Below are 27,789 nucleotides of genomic sequence, written 5' to 3'. Positions count from 1 at the left end.
TTAAGAATGGGATGTCATTCAAGTTCATATGCCTGTGTAGGCAGACAAGCCAATACTTTTATAAATATAACAGTATTTCATCATGCAAAGAACCAATTAATCATGCAAAGGGTTTGTTGAGTGTTTATGGTTCTATAGAGAATGGTTCATTTACTGGAGAACCATCTTTTTTAAGAGTGTATATAGACGCTTTCTGAAATCCATTCTATATAGCACCAAAAAGGGTTCTACTATTGCGATAATGTCAAGTTTGTTACAATACAAGAGCCCTTTTCAAAAAGGTTCTACACAGAATTATTTACAGTACATTCTCATGAATCCTAAGAACCTATTTACGATGCAAAGAACCAATTAATCATGCAAAGGCTTGTTGAGCATTCATTGTTCTTTATAGAGGCATTTTCTTTACAGGAGAACCATCTTTTTTAAAGAATGTATATAGGCGCTTTCTGAAAAGGTTTCTATTTGGCACCAAAAAGGGTTCTGCTATTTTCATGATGATGAGAACAATATACAGCACATTCTCCATCAATCTGAAGAACATTTGCATGCAAAGGGTTCTTTGAGCGTTCACTATATAGAACCATTCTCTTTACTGTAGAAGCATCTTTTTTTTAAAGCATACATAGAAGGGTTCTATATAGCATCAAAAAGGGTTCTGCCATTGTTAAGATGTCAAGCTTGCCTGCTCTTTCTTTTTCAAAAAGGTTCTAAACAGAACCACACATAACACATTCTCCACCATCTGCTTTAAGAGTGAAAGGTAAGCATCTACAGTGGGTTCTCCGAAAGGAGGTCCGGCCCCCAGCCCCCGGGACTCCTCTCTCTCTAGCCCTTCCATGGTGTTTCCCCCCCTCAGTTCCCCCCTCGGTCCACCTCCCACCCCTTCGTGTTGCCTCTATCAACCCACAGCCCACCCCGGCTCGCAGTTCAGCTCCATTAAGCGAGGCTCCACCGCTTCGTGGAGTGCAGAATGAGGCGAGGGTGCACATGAGAGAGCATCGGGAGGTGTTTTGCTGCTCTTGCAGCAGAACGAGTCGCACACATCGCCGGGGCTGGGGGGGCGGGCGGCTGGGGTGGGAGGGAAGGAGGCAAAGAAGAGGGGAAGAAGGAAGGGAGGGATGGATGGCTCGAGATGAAACAAAACGGGGGCTGATCAATATCTGACCGTCTCGTTGCGAAACGCTGCAGCGCTGTAACGGGGTAACAGGTACAGAACGGCTTTGTAGCTCTCTCCTCATTCCTTCCTTCCTTTCTTTCCTTCTTTCTTTCTTTCGTTTCCCCCCCTCCCCGCGAACGGACGGAGCGAACCGAGGAGGGGAGAGAGAGAGAGAGAGAGAGAGAGAGAGAGAGAGAGAGAGAGAGAGAGAGAGCGGAGGAGCCAGCGGCCACGTGTCACAGGTGCTGGGCAGCGAGGCGCGGGGCATCTGCAAGCCGGATCCAGAGGAGGAGGAGGCGGAGGAGGAGGGAGAAGAGGAGGAGGATGCTGCGGCAGGCGATCCACCGCGGGCTCAAGGCGTCCTTCTACTGGCTCGGCCTGTTCGTCAGCCGCCACCCCGTGTTCTTCCTCACCGTGCCCGCCGTGCTCACCGTGGTGTTCGGCTCCGCGGCGCTCAGCCGCTTCCAGCCCGAGACGGAGCTCGAGGCGCTCGTGGCGCCCGCGCACAGCCTGGCCAAGATCGAGCGCAGCCTCGCCAACAGCCTCTTCCCCATCGAGCGCTCCAAGCACAAGCTCTACTCGGACCTGCACACGCCCGGTCGCTACGGCCGCCTCATCCTGCTCGCCAAGGCCGGCGGCAACATCCTGGAGCTGGCCGAGCAGGTGCTGCACGTGCACCGGCAGGTGCTGGAGCTGCGCGTGAGCCACAAGGGCTTCAACTACACGTTCGCGCACCTCTGCGTGCTGCGCCACCGCGACAAGCGCTGCGTGCTCGACGACATCCTCGCCGTCTTCGAGGACATCCGCGCCGCCGTGCTCGCCAACAGCACGCTGGCCAAGGTGCCCGTCAGCTACCCCAACACGACGTTAAAGGTAGAGGACCCCCCCCACCCCACGCACACACACACACACACACACACACACACACACACACACACACACACACACACACACGCCCCCCTTTTTACGAAATCTGCCTTGATTTTTTTCTGCTTGACACGCTGGGAACTTCGTTACGAGGAGCTGCGGCGCGGCGCGGGGTTAATGCTCCGGCTTCACCTCCTCGGATGCAGCAAAACAATGTTGTGGAATGAACGAGAGCAGCTCGCGGTGACTTCTCCCCGCGCGCGCGTGCGTGTGTGTGTGTGTGTGTGTTGTTGCTGCAGTTCTGTGACGGTGGTTTCACAGAGAAAACAACCCCCTCAAGTTGCGGAGACAAACACGGAGCGAGCCGCTCTGAGACCGGAGTTGGCGGAAGATGCGGCGCCGAGCGCAGCCTGTTCACAGAAACAGCCGCGGTGTTTGTAGCCGCGCTGCTAACCAAACAATTGCTAACGGGCTGAAGCCACAGGCGGTCCGGCAGTGACGGTGTGTGGAAGTGCCCTTCCTGCCCCCGGGGTAAACCCTGATTGTCAACACTCCGCTGCTGCGGGTCTCGATGTGCGCGTGCATGTGCGCGTGCGCGCGCGCGGTTATGAATCAGCTGCAGAGTCCTGCACTGCACTCGGGGAACGCCGTGGAGCTGGACTCGCTGGGAAACCACGGCCACTCTCACCCAGCCTGCACCAGCGTCGTCGCTGCTGGGCTGCTTCTTCAGCTGAGCATGGAAGCTCGTTCTCGCCACGTAGAGCTGGGCTCTCCCCCCTCCTGCTCTGTTTCTGGCTGCTGTATGTCACAGGATTTAGTGTTTCAAATGAATGACTTATTTACTCTAAATGTTTACTTCATATTTCAAAAAGAATGACGAGATTCTCGAGATTTTCAGATACTGTGTCAACTCAAATAGTAAGAACAGCCGCTTTGTCTTTTGAAGAAACATCAAACCACCTTGGAAGCCATAATATTTCATGTACATTTTACCATCTTGGCTATAAATGTGAACATGCTGATGTACTATTATAGGCTGAAAACATGACATAAACGACTTACTCTGCTCTGCTTTAAGCTTTAGCTCAGCTAGAACTGCTTTTCTCACATCTCTGGCAGGAAATGTCTTCCGCAAAGAGTAGAGCAATGTTTCAACGCTTGCGTTTTTACGAGGCTGACATCAGCTTCTCACGCGCCGGCTTCTCATCAGCATCAGAATCCCTTATTGATCCCAGAGGGAAAATGCAGTTGTTACAGTTGCAGCCATTTATGTAAAAGAATAAACACTTTAGTAATTTAAAACAAAGATAAAGAGAAAAATTGCAATAAGTTCACGAGATTTAAGTACTTATGAATATAGTCAAGTGGCGGTGACTGTAATAATAAATATGAATCATCTAGTATAAAGCAGTTCAAATTATTGTACCTTGTACAATATTGTACCTTGCTTCTCACGCGCCAGTTTCTCACGTGCCAGCTTCTCACGCGCCAGCTTCTCACGCGCCAGCTTCTTGTTCAGATTTTCCCGCTCCACCTTAAATGATGGAATGCTTGAGATTATTACTATTTTTACCTAAAAGTCTAATTCTGCTATGGAGCCACAACAGGACAGGATGGAGCCGTGTGTTGCCGACCCCTTTTACTATGTTACAATAATTAGTTAAAATTATACATTTAAAAATGTATAAAAGTGGCCAAAAAATGTTGCGTAATATACCTCAGTATAAGGAAAATCTTTGCAGTGATACTGGATATTGGAATTCAGTATTTGGAATACATTATGAAATGTATTTCCTTGTTTTAATGTGGGATTATTCCATTCAGTATTTCAAGAAAATATATTATTACTTTGAGAAAATAAGTCAATAATCTGAGATACTAATTCAGTAGTTTGACACACTGCTCCAGAAACAGAGAAGGGAGAAAAAGGATAGTGATTAAGTGACCCTTATTAGTCGGGGCAATTTCACCTCCGCATTCAACCCATCCGTGCAGTGAAACACCACATACATGCACACTAGTGAACACACACACTAGGGGGCAGTGAGCACACTTGCCCGGAGCGGTGGGCATCCCTATCCGCAGCATCCTGGGAGCAGTTGGGGGTTGGGTGTCTTGCTTAAGGGCACCTCAGTCATGTACTGTCAGCTCTGGGGATCAAACTGGTGACTTTGTGGTCACAGGGCCGGTTTCCTAACCTTGAGCCCATGACTGGCAGGAATGGGCGTCCACAGTTGACCATCAGTTGTTCGTACTTGTTCTGTTAGCAGCATTTCTACAATTACTCACAGGCGCTTCTTTTAACTGCTGGTGCTTCTTTTTTATGAATGTAGTTTGGCATGTAAATGTGTATTCTCATTATGCCCCCTGTGCTTGGCATCTACTGTGCAGCCAGAGCTCAATGCAGCACAATCCGAAGCTATTCCATGCATGTTTCCAGAGCTCCCTGTAGAGCTGGCACGCCTTTTCTTTTACGAAACCAATGCCGATATCAAAAACTCATGATCCAATACTGATCCAATAGTTTTTCGTGAAAAAACAACAAAGCTTTAAAATGAGCTCTTTTTACCTGAAGCACTTCACTTAACATGATCGCCCAAAAGTCAGCGGTCATGCTCCAACTACTCAGACTCTCTGATACCCCACAGGAATATGCAGTCACCTGGCTGCAGTCAAGGTAACAGGCCGTTCTGACGTGAAGGACCCTTCGTATACAGCCTAGAAATGCAGACTATGTTCTGAGTGATTTCAAGGACCCATCAGATGTTCTTCGGTTACCCACCGGTCTCTGCGCACGAGCGATGCAAAGGAAAACGAAGCCATTGGAGCAGAGCTTGTTTTACAATTCAGCCCTCTACTGCATGAATTGTGACTTAAACATGGTCAAATGTTTTTTATGCGTTTTTGTTATTTGAAATTGCTTAAATACTGAAAAGTTTTGGAAAAAAACTTGGTAAATTGTTGCCATTTGCCAACCATGCACAATCATACCATAAAATCTAAAAAAAAGCACCATAAAATAAAAAAAATTATCTAAAAACATCCTTTTATCGAAAACAAGAACAGACAAATCCAACTTAGACCCAGTTGTGGAATGTACGATATTTACAAATATTGGAAATGAATGTAATTTCGACGGGTATTTGGTAATATATGATAACAACAATATCATAAGCATTTGTCCCTTCAAAGTAAAAGAGCTTTTTTCTATAATTAAATAAGAAAACATAGATTTTATTTTACTGCTTTTTAGTAAAATGAAGGTACAGCAATTGTTGCCATATGGCAACACTGTGCAGTAGAGGGTTAAGTTGTTCATATTCTTCGTCTTCGTTACCTTACAAAGTGTAAAATAACTGATTAATTAAGGCCTTTGTCTGTATAGCGTACACCGTCCATATATTGTATTTCATTTAGAAATATTTGTAAATATGTAGTTTATTGTACTACATAGATAAATAGATAGATAGATACGTACTATGCAGAAAAAAATAGAAATAAACTTAGACAAAAGTTAAAATACAAGAAAAATAAAATATGACTACGGTATATTTGCATATTTATACAGCATATGAGACAGATTTGTTGTATTTACATGACAGCAGGCACAGAGTGGTAGGAGTTGAACTAAAAGCGCGATCATTATAGACGTAACTAACTTGGAGTTGCATCAATATTACAGTGTAAATCGCAGAGTAAAAGTGTCATTACAGTAATAGTTGTGATATATTGCCCAGTGTGTATTAACAGGAGAAGAGATACAGTGATGTGGTTCAGCTCAGTTCAGACAGCAGGAGATCAGTACTGTCTCTGCAGTAAGGAGACTCGTGGAGCCGTATAGCAGTGGGTAAGAAAGATCTCACGCGGCCTCTTTAACACAGCACAGCTCTAACCGTCTGCGCTGAATCTGCTTCTCTGTGTAGCATGCAGGGGGGTGTGAGGTGTTATCCAAGGTGGCTAACAGCTTGTTGCATGTCCTCTGGTCTGCCACAACCGCCAGAGAGTCCAGCCTGGCTCCCACAACAGAGCCAGCCTTCCTAATAAGTTTGTTTAGAGCACTTTTGTTAATGCTGCTACATTAACATGAGAACATCTCCTCCATTTCCATGAAGAAATGAAAAAAGCAACAAGCGCCTCCATGTTCTCCAAGTTCTCACCATGCAGCCTCGTTAGGACTGTTCCATTGGTGTGACCAATAGGCTACTAATGAGGAGTCTTCATAGGACTGTCCTACTGAGGGCCTACACTACCTCTGCTGCAGCCTAGGCTTTGGAACGCAGCTACAGTGTGAGTGGGTGTTTTTTCAGGCTAGATTTCTTACAAGATCGAATTAGAATTGTTTTTTCATACAATAACCAATTCAGCATTTTTGATATCATCCTGACACCGATGCTTATCAATTCATTTCTAGCTCCCTACCGTTTGAGAGGTTGTCTTTTTGCATACATTTTCTGAAATTGTCATTGTTATTATGGACGGGGATCTGCAGCAGTAAAGCCGATGAAGGCATCGCACATGAAAGAACAAGATACCTCTGAACAAAACAGCCACTGTGGCTGCTGAGAGACATAAATGGAAGCTATTCGATCGTACCATGTCACCCTTTGCCAGAACATCTTCAGGCTGTTTTGCTGCATGCAAGGCTGATAGCAGCTGCCCATGTTGCACTCAGTTCAGTTCAGAGTGTCCCTGCGACACTGAACCTTCTGAGGCCCCTTTGGGTTTGATGCAAAACTACAACTGCTTAAAAATGCATAGCCGCTTGAAGTGACCTGCTCTGACACCCCAAGCCTTCTCCAGTTGTTGGAGATGAGGTGTTGTTGTGACTGACAGCTGGTATAGGGGATTTTTCAGGCCTTTCACTACTGTTGTGGACGTTTGCAGTTTGTCTTGAGGGCTTGCTTGGCTTAGGTGGCTAAAACCTGTGTGGACACGGATAAATGCCTTGCCTGACACCCAAATTTGGTTTGCTGGCCTTTTTTTTTTGCCAGAGGCTCCATCCACCAGCTTTATCACAATGTTATGACATGCCTAGAAGAAAATTCAGAAGTCCTGGGGAAGCATTTGAGCACCATGTGTCCATATAGACAAGATACACTGGTGATAATATGTACTGTATTGTGTCACTGAATGACCTCCACCAGTATCCCATAGGGAAAAAACAGTGACCCGTTATTAGTATTAGCTTGATCAATAAAGAGAGAATGTATTACAATAGTAATGAAAATCATCAGTAACTGAAAATCAACTTTTTACTCTATAAAATAGTTTTTCATGTTCCAGTTCAGCCTTCAAATTCCTGTAATGTGCTATTTCCAGTAGTGCTATAGGCAAAAGTGGGGGGGCCAGTCCTTTCATTTCCATGATATGCCAAGAAATGGTTGCTTCATTTGTCCGAGGCATCCACTTTTTTACCTAAAGGCTGGCAACCCACGTCATGCATCTCTGCTTGAAATATCTGTCATCTATCTTGGGCTTACCTCAGATGTGTCTTCTCCGAAAATAATTTAACCCTACGCTCGTATCCGCTGTACACATTTTAGATAATCATAGATTTACCACATGCGTGCTCCAGTCAGCAGCTAGGCCAATACCATGCAGTCATATATCACAGCCAGATGTCCACATTTCAGCAAAACATTCTATTTCAAACAAGTTTTAAGATGTGAGTGTTAAAGAAATAGCTCACCCAAACATGTCAAATGCTCAATAAAAGCTGAAGAGGAGAAATTAGGGTGATATTCCAGTCCGAGGCATCGATATTTGGATTGCCATAGGTAATGTAGTCACACATCCCATAAAGCTATAGTAAAACAAGTCCAGTGGATTGGATTACATGAAAATAGTGGAGTAAAATTACGTTTATAATGCGACTCTGATCCAATTTTTTTGCCTATAAAATTGTCATATTTCATAATAATCTAATGGTCTAGTTGGCTTGGCCGATTTGATACCAGTTATATTACAATTATACAGTAGAATCACTTGAGTGATATTGTCTGACATATTTCTTTGTTGACCAGGTAAAATAACAATAGAGCATAACTATATTGAAATAACCATATAGAACACAGTAGTTTTGTATATTGAGTTTGTTCAAACATCCTTTCAGCTTTGAATGTGCTGTTGTGTAATACTGCGCTGGCATTGTAAGCCTGTCTGTGGCTGTAAATTATGGTGTTCTAAGTGCGGTCATACTGCATACATTGGCATTGCAGTTATGACAAGAGGCTCTTGGGCTGTTTTTTTACATTTTCCACAATGTTTGTATTGCTAGTTCTACAAATAGTTCCGTACTGACATTTAAACTGATTTGCTAATTTAAGAAAAACATGCCTCACTACCCTAAGTTGTGGATGCTATCTGTTTATTTGATGTCTACATCAGTAAATCTAGTGCAATGGGATCAGAATGTAATTAGGCATAACCCTATTGTTTTGCTATGAAGTTCTATACAGTATGTCACAATACATCATAATAAGCTTTTCTAAGCATATCGTGGATATTTTTAGTACTTAAAAACGCTTTCCAACCGCATGTCTAATTAGTCCTAATTAGTCCTGTTTAATTTGATTTGCAGTCTTTATGAACAGATTGGATTCTGCAATTTAGATTTTTTTCGGTTTGGTTCGAAATATGGATAAAACAAAAAGAATGTTTTTTCTTTTCCACAAAACTTCACACAGCTAAAACTTTGTCAAATTCCATCATAATAAAATATGACTTGTACTTAAAAACTCATATGTGGATTAAGAGTTTTGAACCTGCGTTTTTGAAAGGATTTCTTTGCTTATTTCAATGAGCTTTGAGTGGGAAATAATTAATATTGAATTGCACAAAGCTTTTGTTATCAGTAGCATTAACTAATCTATTTTGCCTTCGTCATTTACGACACCATCCTTTTGGATCGGATCGAGGTATCCCTATTTATCCTCGCTGTATGTCGCATCTGTCTGTTTTTATCTCCAGGATGGCCGAGTGGCCTTCATCGGCCACCAGCTGGGCAGCGTCGTCCTGGCCCCGCACAGCCGAGACCAGCAGGTCAAGTCGGCCCGCGCTATCCAGATCACCTACTACCTCCGCAACCTGCGGCCCATGGTGCAGGACGCCATCGCCGAGAAGTGGGAGAATGAGTTCTGCAAGCTGGCACACCGCCTGGCCACGGCCAGCCAGGACCTGTACATTCAGTCGCTCACCTCCTTCAGCCTGTGGCGGGACTTCCACAAAACAGGCGTGCTGGCCAAGAGCGAGGTGCTGGTCAGCCTGGTGCTCGTGCTGCTGGCCGCCACCATCTCCAGCTCCATGCGCGACTGCCTGCGGGGCAAGCCCTTCCTGGGACTGCTGGGTGTGCTCACCATCTGCATCGCCAACGTGACAGCGACGGGCATCTTCTTTATCTCCGATGGCAAGTTCAACTCCACGCTGCTCGGAATTCCCTTCTTCGCCATGGGTAGGTGTTCCTTTTGATTGTTTCCTTCGATTGTCACGCCAGATTACGCTAATTGCGACTCCTCAAAGGAGGAGGGAGGGGGGTGCGTAATTGTTCTGCACCTCTGTCACCATGGACCTTTGTTTGTGTCTGGGAAGTAAACAAACAAAAAAACAAGCTGATGATGATTAGAGGCACATTTTGCAGCAAGATAAATAAAACATGTTTACTTCAAAATTGCATAATGATTGTAAATGGTTCTGAGTGTACATACTCTTACACACAAGACAGCTACACCATTAACAACGTATTTTATAGGGAAATTACAGGAGAATGGAAAGCTTAAGGGTTTGAAATTTCAAAGCCTGAACAGATTATGTCTGGACTGGATATCTGACACTTTCTGACTGGTTTTTGTGGAAGTTTATGGCGACTGATAAATTTGGGGATCACACCCTAATAGGCTTGTAACTAGTTGCTGAATTGAAGTCACCACACTCACAAAACACATTCTCCCATCACCAGGAGACAGTGATAGCAAAGCAAACATTGACGTGTTGCTGTTGTTTTCACTACCATTTGTGCTGATACAATAGAAGAGTTGGGCAGAACTCTTTGGGTAAAGTCATGGATGAGAGGCGTGATGAGTGGAGTCCTGTGCCGGTAACAGAATTCTCTTTTCCAGGTATGTTTGTGTATAATAACTGTGGGAATGAGTTGAAGCTTAAAGGAATGGTTGAGAGAAAAATCAGATTTACACAATTTTCCACTGGCCCCACATGTTGCCGATCAGCCAAGACGGGTTTGGGCCTCAGTGGCCTCAATTTTAAACCAGGGTTTTTCCCAGAACTATTCTTTTAATCCATGTCAAATAAAAGAAAAAGCATAGTTCAGTAAATTTGTGGTTGTTATAGATTAGCATCTTTAATTTGGCCACAAAACTAATTAATCTAGTTAAACATTATAGAATAGTAAATGTCACATGAGCTTTACTGTCTGAGGATGTGGTGTGTGCTGCTGTTTAGCCTGATGCCTTTTCTTCTGAGGCTGTTTCACCCGATGTCCAGTTGTTTGAGAGCTGAGACATGGCAGTGTTTTTCCAGAGAGCCATAGCTGTTTTTCTCACCTCTGAAACCTGACGGTGTGGAATGAGGATGTTTTAAAACATACGCTATACCAGAGGCCACTTTCTATAAGGGCATGATAATAAACTGCTGCAGTAGCACACAGTGCATTGCCTTCCTTAGCTTGTTCAACCAGTGCAGCTCAACAGCCATGTCTAGAACAGTCTCATCCATGTTAGATACAGTAAATGCAGTATTAACATAGAACAAGCGTGTCAAACTGGGGACCTTAAGGCCAAAGTGCTGCGGAGATTAGTGTTCACCCTTATCCAATGCTCTGAATTCAGTTCATGAAGGCCTTGCTAATTGGCTGATGAGCTGAATCGGGTGGGTTTAATAGGGTAGCGCGTTTTTGCATGTGGTTTGCATGACATAAGTCAATAAACGAACAACCTTTTTTAAAGAAGTGGTAAATGAGTTTGCAGGCTAATGCAGGGTGTAACCATGGTAACTCAATTAGCTGTCACCAGGCATAGTGTGATTTGCACTTGATTTTAATTCTGCCATAAACTCATTTATTGATAGCCACGCTACATATGTGAATTCCAGTGTGTATTTACTTCTATATGCATATATATTTGGCTTTTGCTGGGATATATTAAGAGTGTTTGACCACTAGCGTATGCAACTAGATTACGTCCAGATTTTTCCTGTTGGAAAAAAAAAAAATCAAACGTTTGATATACTTTGACAGGTCTGAAATGCGTTCAGGATGCAAAATATTAGAGTCTGTGCCACTTGCACGCTTCTCCATTTTTCACAACAATTGTCAGCTCTGGGTGCCCTAAAATCTGCAGACTAGGGCCGAGCAGCAAAGACAGAGCTGGGAGCTACAGTATAATTGGAGAAAAAGTCGTGTAATGTAACCCCAGCTTTACACAGATTTTAGCATTGTGCAAGACTGTCTTGTTGCCCCATCTCTCAGTAATTTCCCATCACTTGGCTGCTTGGATTATTACATTTGGAGGTTATTGAAGACTCACTGCATTGGCAACTGCTATTGAAAACTATGTCTGTTATTGCTCTGAGCATTAAGACTAGGCCTATTGCCGCTTATGCAGCGTAACACTGTTGAACTGATATGAAAACAGAACGTGTTTGACATTCTCTCCGTCCTAGCAGATGTCCACCAACATCCTGTCACGACAAGGTAGCGGGACAGTAAATCAAACATGGATCACAGTCCTATCCTGTCCCCTCTGTGGTGATGTCTACTTGATTAGAGCTCTGTCAGTACCTTCTCTGACAAGACTTGCAAATGCAGATGCCACATGCTAGACCTGTGTTGTTTTTTCATAAATCAGCCACACAGGAAAGGCCAACTTGAAGAGAAAGAACTATAAATACTCTCTATCTAATTAGACCCCATTTGGTTGCATGGGACGCCCCTCTGGCATTATCCATGTGAACTCTCAAATCTGTCGAGCCAATTAGGATCGAATAGAGTGCCAGTTTTTTGTCGCTATTTGACATTTTGCACCTTCAGAGCTACACAGTGAAAAGAATGCTTTACTTTGATTATATAGCACTCCCAAGGTTTTAGTATATCGCTGTTGGAAGTAAACCTCGTATCTCCTTTTTTGTTGCTTTCCAGTTTTTGACATAATTTGAAAAAAACCTCTTGACCTTTACATTGTGTGTAAGTTTCATGATGAATGGACCAAAATTAAACAGCCAAAAATGACTTGGAAAAAACATCTGGTTCCATTGACTTGCATTAAAAGTAAAGTAGGTTTTTTCCTTCTCCTGTGAAGTTACCATTTTGGAGATACGAGGTTTTTGTCCGACAACAGATATATGAAGACATTACATGTACAATAAATACATTAAAACCTATAATGAACATGAAATGAAACAACTCAACTAGACTGCCAGAGACAAGGCCACCTGATAAATGATTGATAGTAAACTAACAGTCAGGTAAAATCCAGGTTAAGGTTGTAAACCTGGTCAAGGTTATAACGCCCTGCTCTTTATAGAATCTCTCCCCTCATACCTATTGTATCCCAAATGATCTCAGCTTCTTGGGCTCTCAGTGTTAAAGCGAGGCTAGTCCAGCGTGGAAGATTAATTGCGGCCTGACCAGTGGATTTTTTTGAGCCCTTAGCCGAATGGCAGATAGCCTTGATTTACTGAGCTTTTGCATTGAGGCCGTACAAGAGGGGACAATCTGGTGGGATAGATTTTGTCCCGCTGGGCAAGATGAATGTTGACACTTTACACTGCTGGCCACAGGCGTCTTGTGACGTGGCAAGGCGTCCCTGGAGACCCGGCATGATTCTGATGGGTTGAGGAACTGATGCAGGCACAGAGGCGGTGGAATACTGATGAGAGAAGTGGCGACATTCAATATGTCCATCTAGATCATGTTTACACAGTACAGTTCACACAATTTAGGCCAAAGACTCAAGGAATTTTTCTTTAACAAACATTGGCGTGTCCTTTGTGTGTTTTCTGGTATTTTTTCAAATGTTGTTGCTGTCGGGACAAAACTTTAAATCTCAATTTTATACCCTTTTTTTTTTACAGATTTTTTTTACATTTTTGAACATTTAAAAATTCCGGTTGTCTTTACATTCTGTTAAATACATATTGAACAGAACAGATACGGTCCAAAATGACTTGGAAAAAAAGTCATTACATTCTGTTACATTAACTTCCTTTCAAAGACTAGATTGATAGAATTTTTTCCTTTCCTGCACAGTTAGTGTCTTGGAGATTTTTCTCAAAATACAGATTTTTTCGTGCAGCAAAAAATTCTGTGATATCTAGTCTATTTCTGGCCAATATGCCTAATATTTCTCATTGTGAAATCGTTCTAGAAATATCATTGTAATAGATTCTTTAGAGATTTAATTTGCTTGTTTTAAGCCATTTTGTCTAGTGAATTGATTTGAATCCATTCAAATCAGATCATTTCATAATGAAATATTGCAGATAATTTTGCTTGTTTCAAGAAAAAATGCTTGCACAAAAAAGATACTAAGGAATAACATCACTTAAAACAAAGTAAAACATGTAGAAATATGCACAGCAGTCTTATAATATTGTTATACAATCTCAAAGTAAGAAATATTATACTGTCAAAAGTTGGGAAAATTCAAACACAACCTGGTCAAATGACACGTTATGTTGATTGACATAGTGAATGCACGTTTTCTGTTCATTTTAATGGAGTTTAATAGAGAAAACATTTTTCAATATGTCAAATTCAGCAAATCAGTAATTGTGCAGACAAGTATTCCCTGTAGGGGATGTGTTAACTTGTCTTTACTTAGAAAATCAATGAAACATCATGTGACCTTGGCTACTCAATATTTTTGTGCACAACTGTATATTGACTACATTTAAGATTTCACCTGCAAAGATATCTGGTAACACTTTCTATGAATGTCCCGTGTGTAAGCATCTATAAACACGTTCATAATATGTTATAGTGCATTCATAAGGCATCATAACCATGGCTATAAATATTTATAAATATGCATTACACATTATAGCCATGCTTATTATGCATAATGAATTGTTAACATCATGCATTATAAGTAGTATTCATAACAAATTATAAGAGCTCATAAGTTGTATTTGTCCACTCTAAGTAAAGTGAGGCATACTGTACTAAAGCCTCCTCCAGTGTTAAGAGTGAGGCTTCAAGTTGAAGGATTTACTGAAGGATTTACTGAAACACTAAAACATCCACAATAAAGCTCATTACAGACTGACTCCTTTGGCACTGACAGTATAACATGTTATTAACACTACTTATAATGCATTATGTTAACAATTCATAATATATAATAAGCATGGCTATAAAGTGTGATGCAGTGTAATTCATTTTTATAAAGATTTAGAACCATGTTTATAATGCCTTATGAATGCATTATAACATGTTATAAATGTGGCACTGTCACTATAACATGTTATTAATACTGCTTATAACGCATGGTATTAGCAATTCTTAATGTATAATAGACATGGCTATAGAGTGTAATTCAGTGTAATTCATTTTTATAAAGATTTATAACATTTTTCAGAAACCCTATTCATTCTGGCCATAGAGAAATGGGGCTTAGACCCAAGTAGATGCCACCATAATAACAATTTTACTTTAGCTGCATAATCAGTTGCTTGGTAAGTAACAGACATGAAGTGCATTAACAACCTTGACTGAGTAGTTTACAGATTTTGCTTCTGTAAGATGAATTTGTGCATTTAGAACAAAAGATGGATAGTTTCTGTAATATAGGCTCTGTACTATAAATACTGTAAAACCATGAATATACAAAGTTGTCTGTAAGTAACTGAAATTTAAGTGCAGAATATCAGCTTTCGAGATGTTCGATCCCAGCTGAGAGTTTTCTTGGTCTTCCAGATCTTGCCTTGACTTGGTGTTTTGCTTTCTTAAAGGCAATTTGGACAGTGGAAATTGCAAATCACATTGATGTCTTTTATAGTCTTCCTCTGTTTTATAGGCATCAGTTATCTTTATTTTCAGATCCTCAGCCAGCAGCTAAGAGGCGTCTTTGGTTGTGGAGTTTTAGCTCAAAGTTAGAAGAGTCAGAGAAGTTACTACGCTCTGGAATTTTCATCAGCTGGAAGTTCCTAATGACTGTTGCTGACTTGCTGAACCAGTTATAACAAGTCAGTTAAGGCCTAACGAGTTCATTACGCTCTGAGACTTTACAGCTGGTATGGTGTCTTTTGCACATGCCACAATCACAGTTTATTTACATTTTTTAAACTTAAATTTAAAGTCTTTATCCATTCAATTTAGCAGAAAATGTGATTTTGTTTGCTGCATTTAATTCTGTTTTACTTCAGAACTCAGTAAAATGCAATGTGCCAAAGGGTTACCAAACTTATCCATACAAACTAACCTCACACTCAAAGAACCATTTGCATGGGTTCTCTGCATAGTAAAATGGTTCTTCACATTGATGGAGAATGGGTTGTATACGGTTCTATGTAGAACCACTTTGAAAAGGGTTCTATATGGCATTAAAAAGGGCTCTGCCGTAGTTACAACATCAAGCTTGTCAAAAGGATTGTATAATGAACCCTGATAGAACCCATACAACACATTCTCCATCAATCTAAAGAGCCATGTCAGTTAAATCATGAAAATGCTTCTTTACATGTTCATGGTTCTATATTGAACCAAAGTACCCTTGATAAACCATTTTTTAACAGTATACTGAACTGTTTGGTGCCTTGTTAAGAAGCAGTATGAACTGGTAATCTTAGCACTGGCAAAAAACCCTTGCAGACAAAGCCAGCCCAGCTGTGTGCGACACGTTTTTCCGAAACAATGGATGAGAAGAGCCGGAGTAATACTGGAGTTATTTTCATTCAGACGCATGCGGAGTGCCTATTTTTAGACCCACTCAGAGGCTGTCTCACTTCTTGGCAGCAGAACGTGGATGTAGTGCCTTGAATGGACAAATGACAGGATGGCGAATCAATGACACATTACGTATTCACCCCTTGATCCCAGTCTACACAAAATGTTTGGCAGTAAACTCCCATTTTAATCTGCATGAATCATTATCAGATACTGTGGACGGTGAAGAGATCTTTCCCACTATCACTCCTATTTCTTCAAATTTGAGGATCAAAATAAAGTTTTAATACAGGACTTGCTTTTTTTCATATACAATATATTGCCAAAAGTATAAAACCAAGCCCCTCGGCCTGCAGACTGCTTCTACAAACATTAGTGAAAGAATTGGTCGCTCTCAGGAGTTCTGTGAATATTCCAGTATGGTACCGTGATCGGACGCTACCTGTGCAATAAGTCCAGTAGTGAAATTTCCTCACTACAAAATATTCCACAGTCAGCTGTCAGTTGTATTATAACAAAGTGGAAGCGATTGGGAACGACAGCAGCTCAACCACGAAGTCAACTTTCTGCAGAGTCAATCAATACAGACCTCCAAACTTCATGTGGCCTTCAGATCAGCTCAAGAACAGCATAGAGAGCTTCATGGAATGGCCGAGCAGCTGCACCCAAGCCTTACATCACCAATGCAGGAAATCTACTATTTAATTAGTTTAAATTTTTGTTCTTATTTTGTTTTCTTAAAATTTACTGGCATGATATTTTCCAAACATAGAACAATATTGTGATGTCAGATGATTTTTACGTTTGGACTAAAGTTAATGAACCCAACCTCTTGTTATCCAGGGTATATTTTGGTTTGTCCATCTGAATTTTCGTGACCAAATCGTAAAGCAAATTATTCAGTAACTGCATGAAATAAATGTACATTTTTATTTTGTTTATTTATTTCTTGTAAAAGCTCCCCTCAGATTAACAGAACATGTGTTTTATGATATACACATGTTGCTATATGCTTACAATTTACTGCTGAAAGCCAAAAATCTCAGACCCTCTTTGTGTTTTATTTATAAAAGTAATGTTTACAGAGCAGATCACTGAAAAGACGCCGTCTGTTTATAGTTTATAGCCCAGATTTGGGGAAAAACGGGTCGACTTTCAGTAGAAAAACAAACTGAGTTCAGCTTCTTTTATTATAAGGGTTTAAAATGACATCATCATCTATTTGCCTGGAAAGAAGAGTTACAGCCTCATATGACGCTCAGCTTCTGAATGTAGCTTAACTTGCAATCTCCTGATGAGGCCAAGGCTTAGACGGTTGCGCCACTCTGGAGCCTCGTCCATCTCAAATCTTGACATTTCTTCTGCTTACATGTATGTAAAATAGTGACAGAATGACATACACCTGGCCATAGAACAGCCAAGTAGCTAATTGTCCAATTAAGTTTGAGCCCCTAAAAATGGGGTAGCTTTGTATGAACATAGTCATAATTCCTGCATCATTCACCCCATTTGGATGTGAATACATGCAAATTTATTTCTGCACTTTAAGCTGTAATCATTTTTAATTCCAGCTCCAGTAAAATAACAACTTTGTCAGCATCCAGATATTTTTGACCTTAGCTGTTTATGGTCTTTTCCCGCATAGTTTTGGTCTTTTGGAAATATTCTTTACTTTGTTCTTTTCCAATAAATATACATTTTATAACTAATCAGTAAATGATTAACATTGCCCGAATCAGATGTTCCGACCTCCACAAACTTTATTTCTGTCATCTGATACTGTGATATGGTGACATATTTGAAAAATGGAGTGATATTGATTGAATTTTATCAGTACTGCCCAGTGTTGGGCCACTGCAGACATCCTTTCATTAACTCTTATGGATACTCGAGTATTAAAATTAGCTCGAATGCACATCTCTAGTCTGTGTTTGTGTGTATGTGCATACGTATTTCCCAGAAAGCACGTGTGTGTCCGTCGCAGTGGCTGTCTCTCCAGCTCAGCACGTCACTCTCATTGATCGAGCTCATTAAGGACCGCAGACTGTGGAACAGCTTGTGCCCTCCACTTGTGCACACTCGGCTTTGCCATTCCCTCCACGTGTCGCACGAATGTGCCTGGTCATGGCTAACATGCTCAAGGTACTCATGAAAAGCAGCCCATCTCAATCACCAGCCAGCAAAGGCAAACAAATAAAGCAGCAGCGTCCACTTCACAGCCTGCGGAGCCACTCGCCAGGGATTCTAGCCTGTATAAAAGATGGTGCAGAGTTAGCTAGTGGACTGAAAGCTCCTCGTTGGGAACCAATGCTGTTATTGATCAGCCGCTGTGCAAGGAGGCTGGGATGGGAGGGCCTTGGGAAGAGATTAGAGTTGAGCTACTTAGCATGAATGCTTTCAAGCATTACATATCACATGCCATTAAGCCAGTGGCCATATAATTTGCTATTGTCAGGGCAGAGTAAGGATCAGGAGTGTGGGGGTTTCACACATTGAATAGGTCACAGATGAGTTAACAGTGGCATTTTCATGTCTGGTGGAGTGGAAACCTCTTAAAAAAAAGTAAAAGCCTAAAAACAGACCAGTACTTTAGGTATTCTTTTGTATATCTTCATTCCAGGTGATGTGCAGTATATCATTTGTATTGCAGTGTTGGCCTTTACAATATTAGTGATATTGCCAAGGCTTACAATGAATAAGCGCACAAACAAATTACTGAATGTCCTGGCTGGGGCTGTCATGACCACGAACGTTTAACTGACGATTCATCTCATTTCATTTCATTTGCCTGTTTTTACACTTCCACTATTTTGTGAGGCCTGTATGCTTAATAATATCGCAGTTGTCGGAACAAAACTTACTTTACTTTAAATGTAAGTCCATGGAACCAGACGATGTGTACGTCGTTGCTGTCCAATGAAAAACAAGTGATTTTGGAGCATTTCTGTTGGTCTGTTCATCATAATGTAAAGGACAGCTGATGTGTGTCTACAAAATATACTGTATATATACATATATATTTATATGTGTGTGTGTGTGTGTGTGTGTGTGTGTGTGTGTGTGTGTGTAATATACATTCATAATAGCCAGCCAAGTTTACGTAACTGGCTTCGGTGGTAGATCTGCAGATGGTTTCTCAGGTTTATTGAACTGGCATCTTTTACAGCCACCATTTTATTGCAAATCCAACAAATCACCTCCTCCAAGTTTTTAGCTTGGCCCCAGAAAAAAAGTCTGAATCCATATGTGTTTCAAAAGCTTCTTGTGACATGTCGTTCACAAATTACTTATAAAACAGTTCATATAAGTATAAAATAGTTTGCTTGCTCGTTCTTGCAGTTTGCACGCCAAAGTGAGTGTGATTGACGAATGCATCTTGCGTGATGCATCAGCTTCCACCTGTTAGCTGGTAACATTAGCATCGTAGCTCCAGCGCTAAAACTAAATAAGCAAACTTTACACACCAAACGTGTCTTGGCCGGTCAGGTACATTTGGATTAAAAAGCTAAAGACATTTTTCCCTTCAGACAGTAAGTAAGATGTTAAGAAGAGCCATTTTGTCCTTTCAGTAAAATCAAACCACCTTGGGAGCCACAAAATTTTATGTCCTTTTTACCATCTTGGATGTAATCATGTCTCAGTATGTGCTGATGTCCTAGTAAAGGCTAAAAATATTAACAAAAACACAGACTTACTTTGCTCTGCTTTAAGCTTTAACTCAGGTGTGGCTGCTTTTCTCGCATCTCCAGCAGGAAACCTTTCTTCAACAATAGAACAGTTTCTTGTAAAATGTCTCTTAACGTTTGACTTTTTACAAATTATTGATGTTTGTCTTAAATCTCTGTCTTTGCCATTTCATTAGCTACTAGCTAGGTGAGATTGTCTGCGTTGCTATGGTGACCAGAAGTCTAAACTGAACTTGAACTGAGGGTTAAAGGGTGAATTAGCAGTTCTACATTAACTCCACCATGTAAGACCATTTATTGCTAAACTTGGTTGAACGATCAGCAGAGCTTTATTTTACTGTAAAGGAGGATTATTTTGTTATTACCTACAAATGTTCTGCTCTGGAGGTACAACAGAACAGTAAAAGAGTTGCCAACCTCCGTTGTAGGCTTGCCTTTTTAGGTGACAGCACTGGTGTTGCACATAAATTAAATGGCACGCAGAAGCAAAGAATCAAAAACATTTTTCAAACGCTTTAATGTTCAAAATTAGGTGAAAGTAGGTTTTCATGGTGGATGAGTGATGGAGGGTTCTCTAGATGCATTAATGAGCTAAAACTACACCTAACTGATACATTATTGGATGCTGATTAGGACTTGCAACCTTTACAGGTGTTTTTGGTTTCTCCTCAACAGACAATGTCCTAAAACACTTGTAAGAGAAATATTTTTCTATACACTCTCAAAAAAAAGGTGCTAAACTGTGACTGGGGCAGTTCCCCTCTTGTCTCTGGGGTGGAACCCTCAGGGGTTCATCTCAGTCCCTTTAGTCAGGGAACATAATTGAACCATAAGCCATTGAAATGATATGTTCTAAGCTGTACTGACTCCACACACCCAACCTCGCCTCCAGGCTTTTATTCTACTGTTCTGTTTTAAAACATTCGGTTATGAAAAGGAACAAATACCAACTTTTCACCTGGAAAAACTGATTTAAGGTTCACAATCAGACCTTAAAACTACTGCTATACTTTTGAGGGAACATTTACATTGTTTGTATTTGATGAAGAGAAATGTACCTGCACACAACCTTTATTTCAGTGTACATCAGTTAGTTGGCTTAGTTAATGTTAAAACCTCTCACTCACATCCTTAACAATATGTTGTTGTTGTTAGCAAGGCACTCGCATTCGCTCGCAAATACGAGTAAACTTGACATATTTTACAGTTCTTTTAAAACACAAAATACACATTTCACTGAATTGTTGGGCTGCATGTTTTCACTGTCACCTCACGCTGAGACATAATGAGTAACTGGACAGTGATTTTAGTGTTTGAATACTGCAGACCAACCAATGAAATGGTTGAATGAGTTCTCGAGGACTCATCCACACACTTACCCGCAGAAATATTTAGAAATTAGTCTAAATTGTAAAACAGCAACAAAAACAATGGATAACAAATCACCTACATACAAATATGCACCAAGCAGCAGGACAGACATGGTGGTTTGATGGCCAGTGGAAGTGGCCCACATTGAAAAACTGGTGACCTGAGCTTAATATTTCTTGTAACGCAGAGATAAACTCCATCTCTCTCAGTCGAGGACTGGAGAACAGAATGTTTCTTATTACAAGTTGTCGTTATACCAGAGCTGCTTCTTAACTCTGCTGGCCAGTGTGACATGGTTTAAATTTGCTTTTATTAATGCCTGAATATATTGGTAACACTTTCTATGAATGTTATGTTTGTAAGCATCTATGAACACATTTATAACATGTTATAGTGCATTCATAAGGCATTATAAACATGGTTATAACTATTTACAAAAGGAATTACACTGAATTACATATTATAATAATTATTCTTTTTTATTCCTTAAAACCTCTCTGGTGACTCACTGGACTAAAAGGAGAGTGAGATGTTTGGTGTGTGAGCTCTAGAAAGAGAAACTGAGCTATAAGCAGAGGCCTTGAACTAGCTGCTGTACACTGACATTACTATGATATACACTGACATGAAAGTTTATGACAGGCCAAGAGCAGTAATTCAAATCCATGGGAATGAAAACAGTCTAACAGAAAACATACACAAACTGTCCAGTGTGATTTTCTGATTTGATTCTTTTTTTTTTTTTTACTTGATTGCTTTCAGCTCTGCATTTTTGTTTGACTTTTAATGACCATTTTTTCGTTTCATTTTATGTAGCGAAAAGGATTCTGTTGCTCTGTATAGCTTTAAGAAGTTCTGAGGTTGACATGACACATTTGAATGTTATGACTAAAAACTTAAAATCTAGTGTCTTCTGTTCAAAATGTTCGCTATAAGTAGCACTTGAATTATTGTCGTAAAGTGAATAAAATGCTTTTAATTGATTTAGCAGTTAAAATCATTTTCTCTTCTTGCTGAAATATGCAGGACATCGTCTGGATGGCAGCATATGTTGTCAAGACATGTATATCGCTGGTGTCAGAACAAAACCTTGTGTCTTCATTTAGTCATTTTTGAGTTTTTGACATAATTTGAAAATACCTTTTGCCCTTTACTTTGCATGTAAATTTAATGAAGAATGAACCAACAGAAATGGCCTAAAATGACTTGGAAAACAGTCTGATTCCATTGGCTTATATTAAAAGTAGAGTATGTTTTTTCCTTCTCCTGTAAAGTTACCATTTTGGAGATACAAAGTTTTGTTCTGACAACAGCGATATATCATTCAGCATTAATGGTGCCTTCACAGATGTGCATGCCACCCATGCCATGTGCACATCATAAATACTGGCTTTTGAACTGCTTGCTGATAATAAGCTGAGTGGTCTTTAGTCCGGAGGACACAGTGTCCATGATTTCCAAACAGAATTTCAAATGTTGATTTGTCGGACCACAGGACACTTTTCCACTTCCTCTCAGTCCATTTTAAATGAGCTCAGGCCCAGAGAAGGCGGCAGCATTTCATGATCCTGTTTATAGACGGTTTCTTCTTTGCATTTTAGAGTTTGAACTTGCATTTGTGAAGTGACAAACTGTCAATGGAAGTGTTCGTGAGCCCATGCAGTGTCATAACGTGAATACATTTTACTGGCTCCCTAACTTGATAAAAGTGATGTCAAATGATAATTTCAGGAACACTTTCATTTATCCTCACTGTTGTACCCGATGCTGGTGAAATATCTAAGTCTTACATCATTCAGGGGCTGCAGTCCCAGAAGCATTTTAGCGTAGAGATCATTGATGGAGAAGGAAGTATCACTTTGAACACTTGCTGTAACAGTTAAGATGATCTTAACGCTGTGATGCTTTGGGGGAAGCTGGCCCAGGACAGAAGAAAAAAAACCTGTCAAAACTAGACAGAGCTACAAGCATAAAGCTTTGCTTGGTTTCTCTTGTAGTTTTGCTTCGGTCCTTCACGTCTTACCACTTCTGTACTTCTCTTTCTCATTTTTTATTGTGCTTTTGTGGTTTTCGAACATTTTCTTTTACTCATTCACTCACTCCCTCACTCTCGGTCTTTTTCTCTCTCTCACTCTCGCTGTCTGTGCCTCTTGCCTTCAGTCTCACTTTTTCTCTCGGGTTTCTATAAAGTAAGTGAACTGCATACTGATGGATGAAGCATAGAATGAACAAATCATCCCTGTCAGACACACTACATACTCAGGTTTAGTCCTTCTTTGGTCCCAGTGGATTAAGGAAAAAAAACAAGAAATTCACAAAACTTTTCAAGCAAAGCTTTTACACATAGATTTGATATGGGCCATCAGTTTATATGAGCCATCGATTAATAGAATTTGAACCTATAATTCTGAGAATATCTGAGTACTGCTGAGCAGAATACAGTGTGTGTGTGTATATACACACCAATCAGGTGTAACATTATGACCACCTCCTTTTTCTTCACTCATTCTCCATTTTATTGGCTCCACTTACTGTATAGCTGCACTTTGTAGTTCTACAGTTACAGACTGTAGTCCATCTGTTTCTCTGATACTTTGTCAGGCCCCTTTTACCCTGTTCTTCAGTGGTGAGGACCCCCATGGACCCTCACAGAGCAGGTACTATTTGGGTGGTGAATCATTCTCAGCAGTGCAGTAATACTGACGTGGTGGTGGCGTGTTGTGCTGGTCTGAGTGGATCAGACACAGCAGTGCTGCTGGAGTTTTTAAACACTGTGTCCACTCACTGTCCACTCTATTAGACACTCCTACCTTGTCAGTCCACCTTGTAGATGTAAAGTCAGAGACGATAGCTCATCTGCTGCTGCACAGTTTGTGTTGGTCATCCTCTAGTCCTTCATCAGTGGTCACAGGACGCTGCCCACAGGACGCTGTTGGCTGGATATTTTTGGTTGGTGGACTGTTCTCAGTCCAGCAGCAACACTGAGGTGTTTAAAAACTCCAGAAAGTGTCAGAGAAACAGATGGACTACAGTCTGTAATTGTAGAACTACAAAGTGCACCGATATACTAAGTGGACAATATATATATATATGTGTGTGTGTGTGTGTGTGTGTGTGTGTGTGTGTGTGTGTGTGTGTGTGTGTGTATATATATATATATATATTGTCCAAAGAAAAACAAGCATCCCAATAAAAGTACCTTTACTGGACAAGGCAAAAACACTCTTACCTTTCAATGTAAGTTGGCTTAAAGAGATTTTATTCCATGTGATTTTAGAGTGTTTTTATTGTTCTGTTCATCATGAAAACATCCCACAATGTAAAGGACAACTGGTGTGTTGAAATGATGTACAAAGCAAAAAATCAACAAAAACAAGATTTTATTTGTCACTGTTGTGATGGATTAACTAATAGAATTACTTCTAATTACTTGGAAAACATTTTTTTGACAATAACTTACAATAATAATTAAGAAGATTTTTGCTACTTTAACATTTTGGAGATACTTGTTTTTTTTTTTTTTTGGACAACTATGACATTATTTACATTCCTATTTTGTTGTGCGAGGTTACCCATCCTTCAAAGTGCACATAGGAATGATGCAGATCTCCTACCTGAGCTGTTTAGACCTTTCAGTCCACGCAAGTTTATTAGACATAGTTGCTGCTCTCAGACTGGTTCATTTTCTGTGACGTTTGAAGAGCTTTTCACCCCAACTCAATTTTTAAAGAAAACTGCAGACTCCATTCACTACCAGTGAACAGCAACAAAAGAAATTTTGGGAAAAGTGAAATTTTCTATATAAAAATCTAATTTTCGCCACATCAGTTATAAATTACATTGTTGTCATAGTAAACATGCCGCTTGTCTGTGGTGAGAGATAAACACAAAACACAATTTGCATTCAGTGAATCGGTTTATAGGTATATGCAGGTGTACAAAGTCCAACATCTTTGCTTGTATTTGCAATTAAGTAATTATGTTAGTTTATTTGTTTACTACTAGGAAACACAATTGCCTTAATGTGAGTGCAGTGCCAAGAACAAATACAACCGTATTTCCCAAAATGTTGGCACTTATAAATAAAAAAGAATATAAAAAAAAATAGGATGCACTGATATGCAAATCATGTAAACCATATTTTAAAAGGAAAATACTACAAAGACAACATATCAAATGATGAAACTGAGAAATGTTATTATTTTTTTTTAAAATATGTGCCCATTTTGAATTTGATGCCAACAACACATTCCAAAAAAGTTGGATGGGGGTCTCTCTACCGCTGTGTTCATTCACCTCTTCTTTTAACAACATTGTAAGTATTTGGGAACTGAGGAGACACTGCTGTAGTTTTGTTTCCCATTCTTGTTTAATATAGGATTTCAGCTACTCATCAGGGTCTTTTTTGTTTTTTATTTCATAATGCGCCAAATGTTATCAGTGGGTGACAGATCTGGACTGTATAAGAATCTGTTAATACAGAGCATTTAATACATTTAATATTTTAATACATGCTGTTGTAAAACATGCAGAAAGTGGTTTGGCATTGATTTGCTGAAATAATCAAGGCCTTCCCTGAAAAAGACATCATCTGGACGGCAGCATATGTTGCCAAAACATGCATATATCATTCAGCATTAATGGTGCCTTCGCAGATGTGCATTTCAACCATGCCGTGGACACTAATGCCCCGCTATCCCATCATGAATACTGACTTTTGAACTGTGCACTGACAACAAGCTGAGTGGTCTTTAGCCTGGGGGACACAGTGTCCATGATTTCCAAAAAGAATTTCAAATGTTGATTCGTCAGACCACAGGACGCTTTTCCCCTTCACCTTAGTCCAGTGCTCTCAGACCCAGAAAAGGTGGCAGCATTTCTGGATCCTGTTTATGTCTGGTTTCTTCTTAGAATTTTTAACTTGTATTTGTGGATGCAGCGACAAACTGACAGTGGCTTTCTGAAGTGTTCTTGAGTCCATGCAGTGATTTCCACTACAATCATGTCTCTTTTTAATGTGATGCCACCTGAGGGCCCAAAGATCACGGCCAGCAAATACTGGTTTTTGGCCTTTTCGCTTACATACAGAGATTTCTCCAGATTCTCCAGATTTAATGTTATTATGTACCATAATGATGAAATGCCTAAGTTATTTGATATTTTAAGTTGAAAAACGTTTTTCTTAAATTGTTGCACTATTTGAACATGCATTCTTTCACAGAGTGGTGAACTCCTCCTCATCTCTACTTCTGAAAGACTCCGCCTCTCTGAGATGCTTTTTTATACACAATCATGTTACAGACCTGTTGGCAATAAACCACTAGGTCTTTTTTATCATTACACAACTTTACCAGCCTTTTGTTGCCCCCCCATCCCAACTTCTTTGGAACCATGCTGTTGGCATCAGCTTCAAAATGGGCAAATATTTAAAAAAAAACCTTCAGTTTCAACATTTGAAACATTGTCTTTGTATTGACGTATTTTCAATTAAACATATGGTTTAAATGATTTACACATCATTGCGTTTTTGGTTTTTATTTACAGTTTTCACAGCGTCCCAACTTTTTTGGAAATGGGGTTGTAGTTAAGAGCATGACTGAGACGTCATAGGTAGTTTAGCTGTAACAAGGCTACTGTTACTGACCTGACTATGCCTGTAATTGGATTTTTATAACATAGTGTGAACTTAATACCAAGTCCTATGCATTTTTTTTGTCTTTATTCTCTGAAAAAGCAGGAGAAGAGGCTGCAGTCATGATGAATAATTTAATGTTCATAAAAATGATCATTATCTTCTAATTTGATCTTTTTCATTTTCTTCTGAATCTAAATAAATACTCATGATTTCTTGTATAACTGTTTTATCACCTGTCTGTAAAGCACTTTGAGCTGCCACCAGCATGAAAAGATTAAGATTAAGAGACCCTTAGTTAGACCCTTAATTAGTCCCACAACAGGGAAATTTCACCTCTGCATTTAACCCATCCTTGAAGTGAAACACCACATACACACAAGTGAGCACACAAACTCGGAAGCAGTGAGCACACTTGCCTGGAGTAGTGGGCAGCCCTATCCGCAGTGCCTGGGGAGCAGTTGGGGGTTAGGTGTCTTGCTCAAGGACACCTCAGTCATGTACTGTCGGCTCTGGGGATCAAAGCGGCGACCTTCCAGTCACAAGGCCAGATCCCTATTAGTATTATTTCTTCACTGCAACTAAATGACTCACACACTGGGTCCACTCCATTCTACAGAAAAGACAATAACATTAGGAAGTCCACTGCCTCATGCAAGAGCTGAAGTTGCATAAGGAGGGATTCTGAAAGTGTTTTTGTATGTCAGTTAATCCAAGGCTCTGCTTCTGCTTGTTGCCTTTCTGACAGTGGTGGACAGTAGTTAATTGAATGTAATTGGTTACTGTACTTAAGTAGTTTTTAGTGTATCTGTACTGAAGTTTTTCCACAGTACTTCCGGCAGTGCTGGCGACGGCAGCAGCTGGGCTAGCTCCCCACGTTTCACCTACTGTTTGTCCACAATGTGCAAGTCTAACATTGTGTACAATCAGCAAACATTACTGGACATTGGAAAACGGTGCACAGACTTAACATTCAGCCTGCTGTCTCTTGACCCCACGCTGCCTATTGTCCGCTCCAGAGCCCCCAAGGTGAACGCTGCTTCGCCTTCGACCGGAAGACGTCATCACCAGGCATGTGAACATAAACACAAGCAGGGCAAACGCAGAGGTGTGTGAGCTAGGATAGCTAATCTAACTCAGATTTCACTCCCCATCCTACTTCTAGCAAACGTCCGGTCAC

At 40.5% G+C, this 27,789-nt stretch overlaps 1 protein-coding gene across 1 annotated transcript in view; it reads left to right on the top strand.

Moving 5' to 3' along the window:
- The first annotated feature begins 1,223 nt into the window (after positions 1-1,223).
- The window catches only part of ptchd4 (patched domain containing 4), a 41,569-nt gene continuing 15,003 nt past the window's right edge, over positions 1,224-27,789 (top strand). Inside the window, exons 1-2 of the mRNA XM_017683234.2 lie at positions 1,224-2,032; positions 8,996-9,476. Coding sequence (XP_017538723.1) covers positions 1,484-2,032; positions 8,996-9,476 — 1,030 coding nt within the window. The 5' untranslated portion in view covers positions 1,224-1,483. The remainder of the gene's footprint in view (positions 2,033-8,995; positions 9,477-27,789) is intronic.

Source organism: Pygocentrus nattereri, chromosome 4, assembly GCF_015220715.1.
Source record: "Pygocentrus nattereri isolate fPygNat1 chromosome 4, fPygNat1.pri, whole genome shotgun sequence".
Lineage (NCBI taxonomy): Eukaryota > Metazoa > Chordata > Actinopteri > Characiformes > Serrasalmidae > Pygocentrus > Pygocentrus nattereri.
This window is presented reverse-complemented; position numbering and strand designations above follow the sequence as displayed.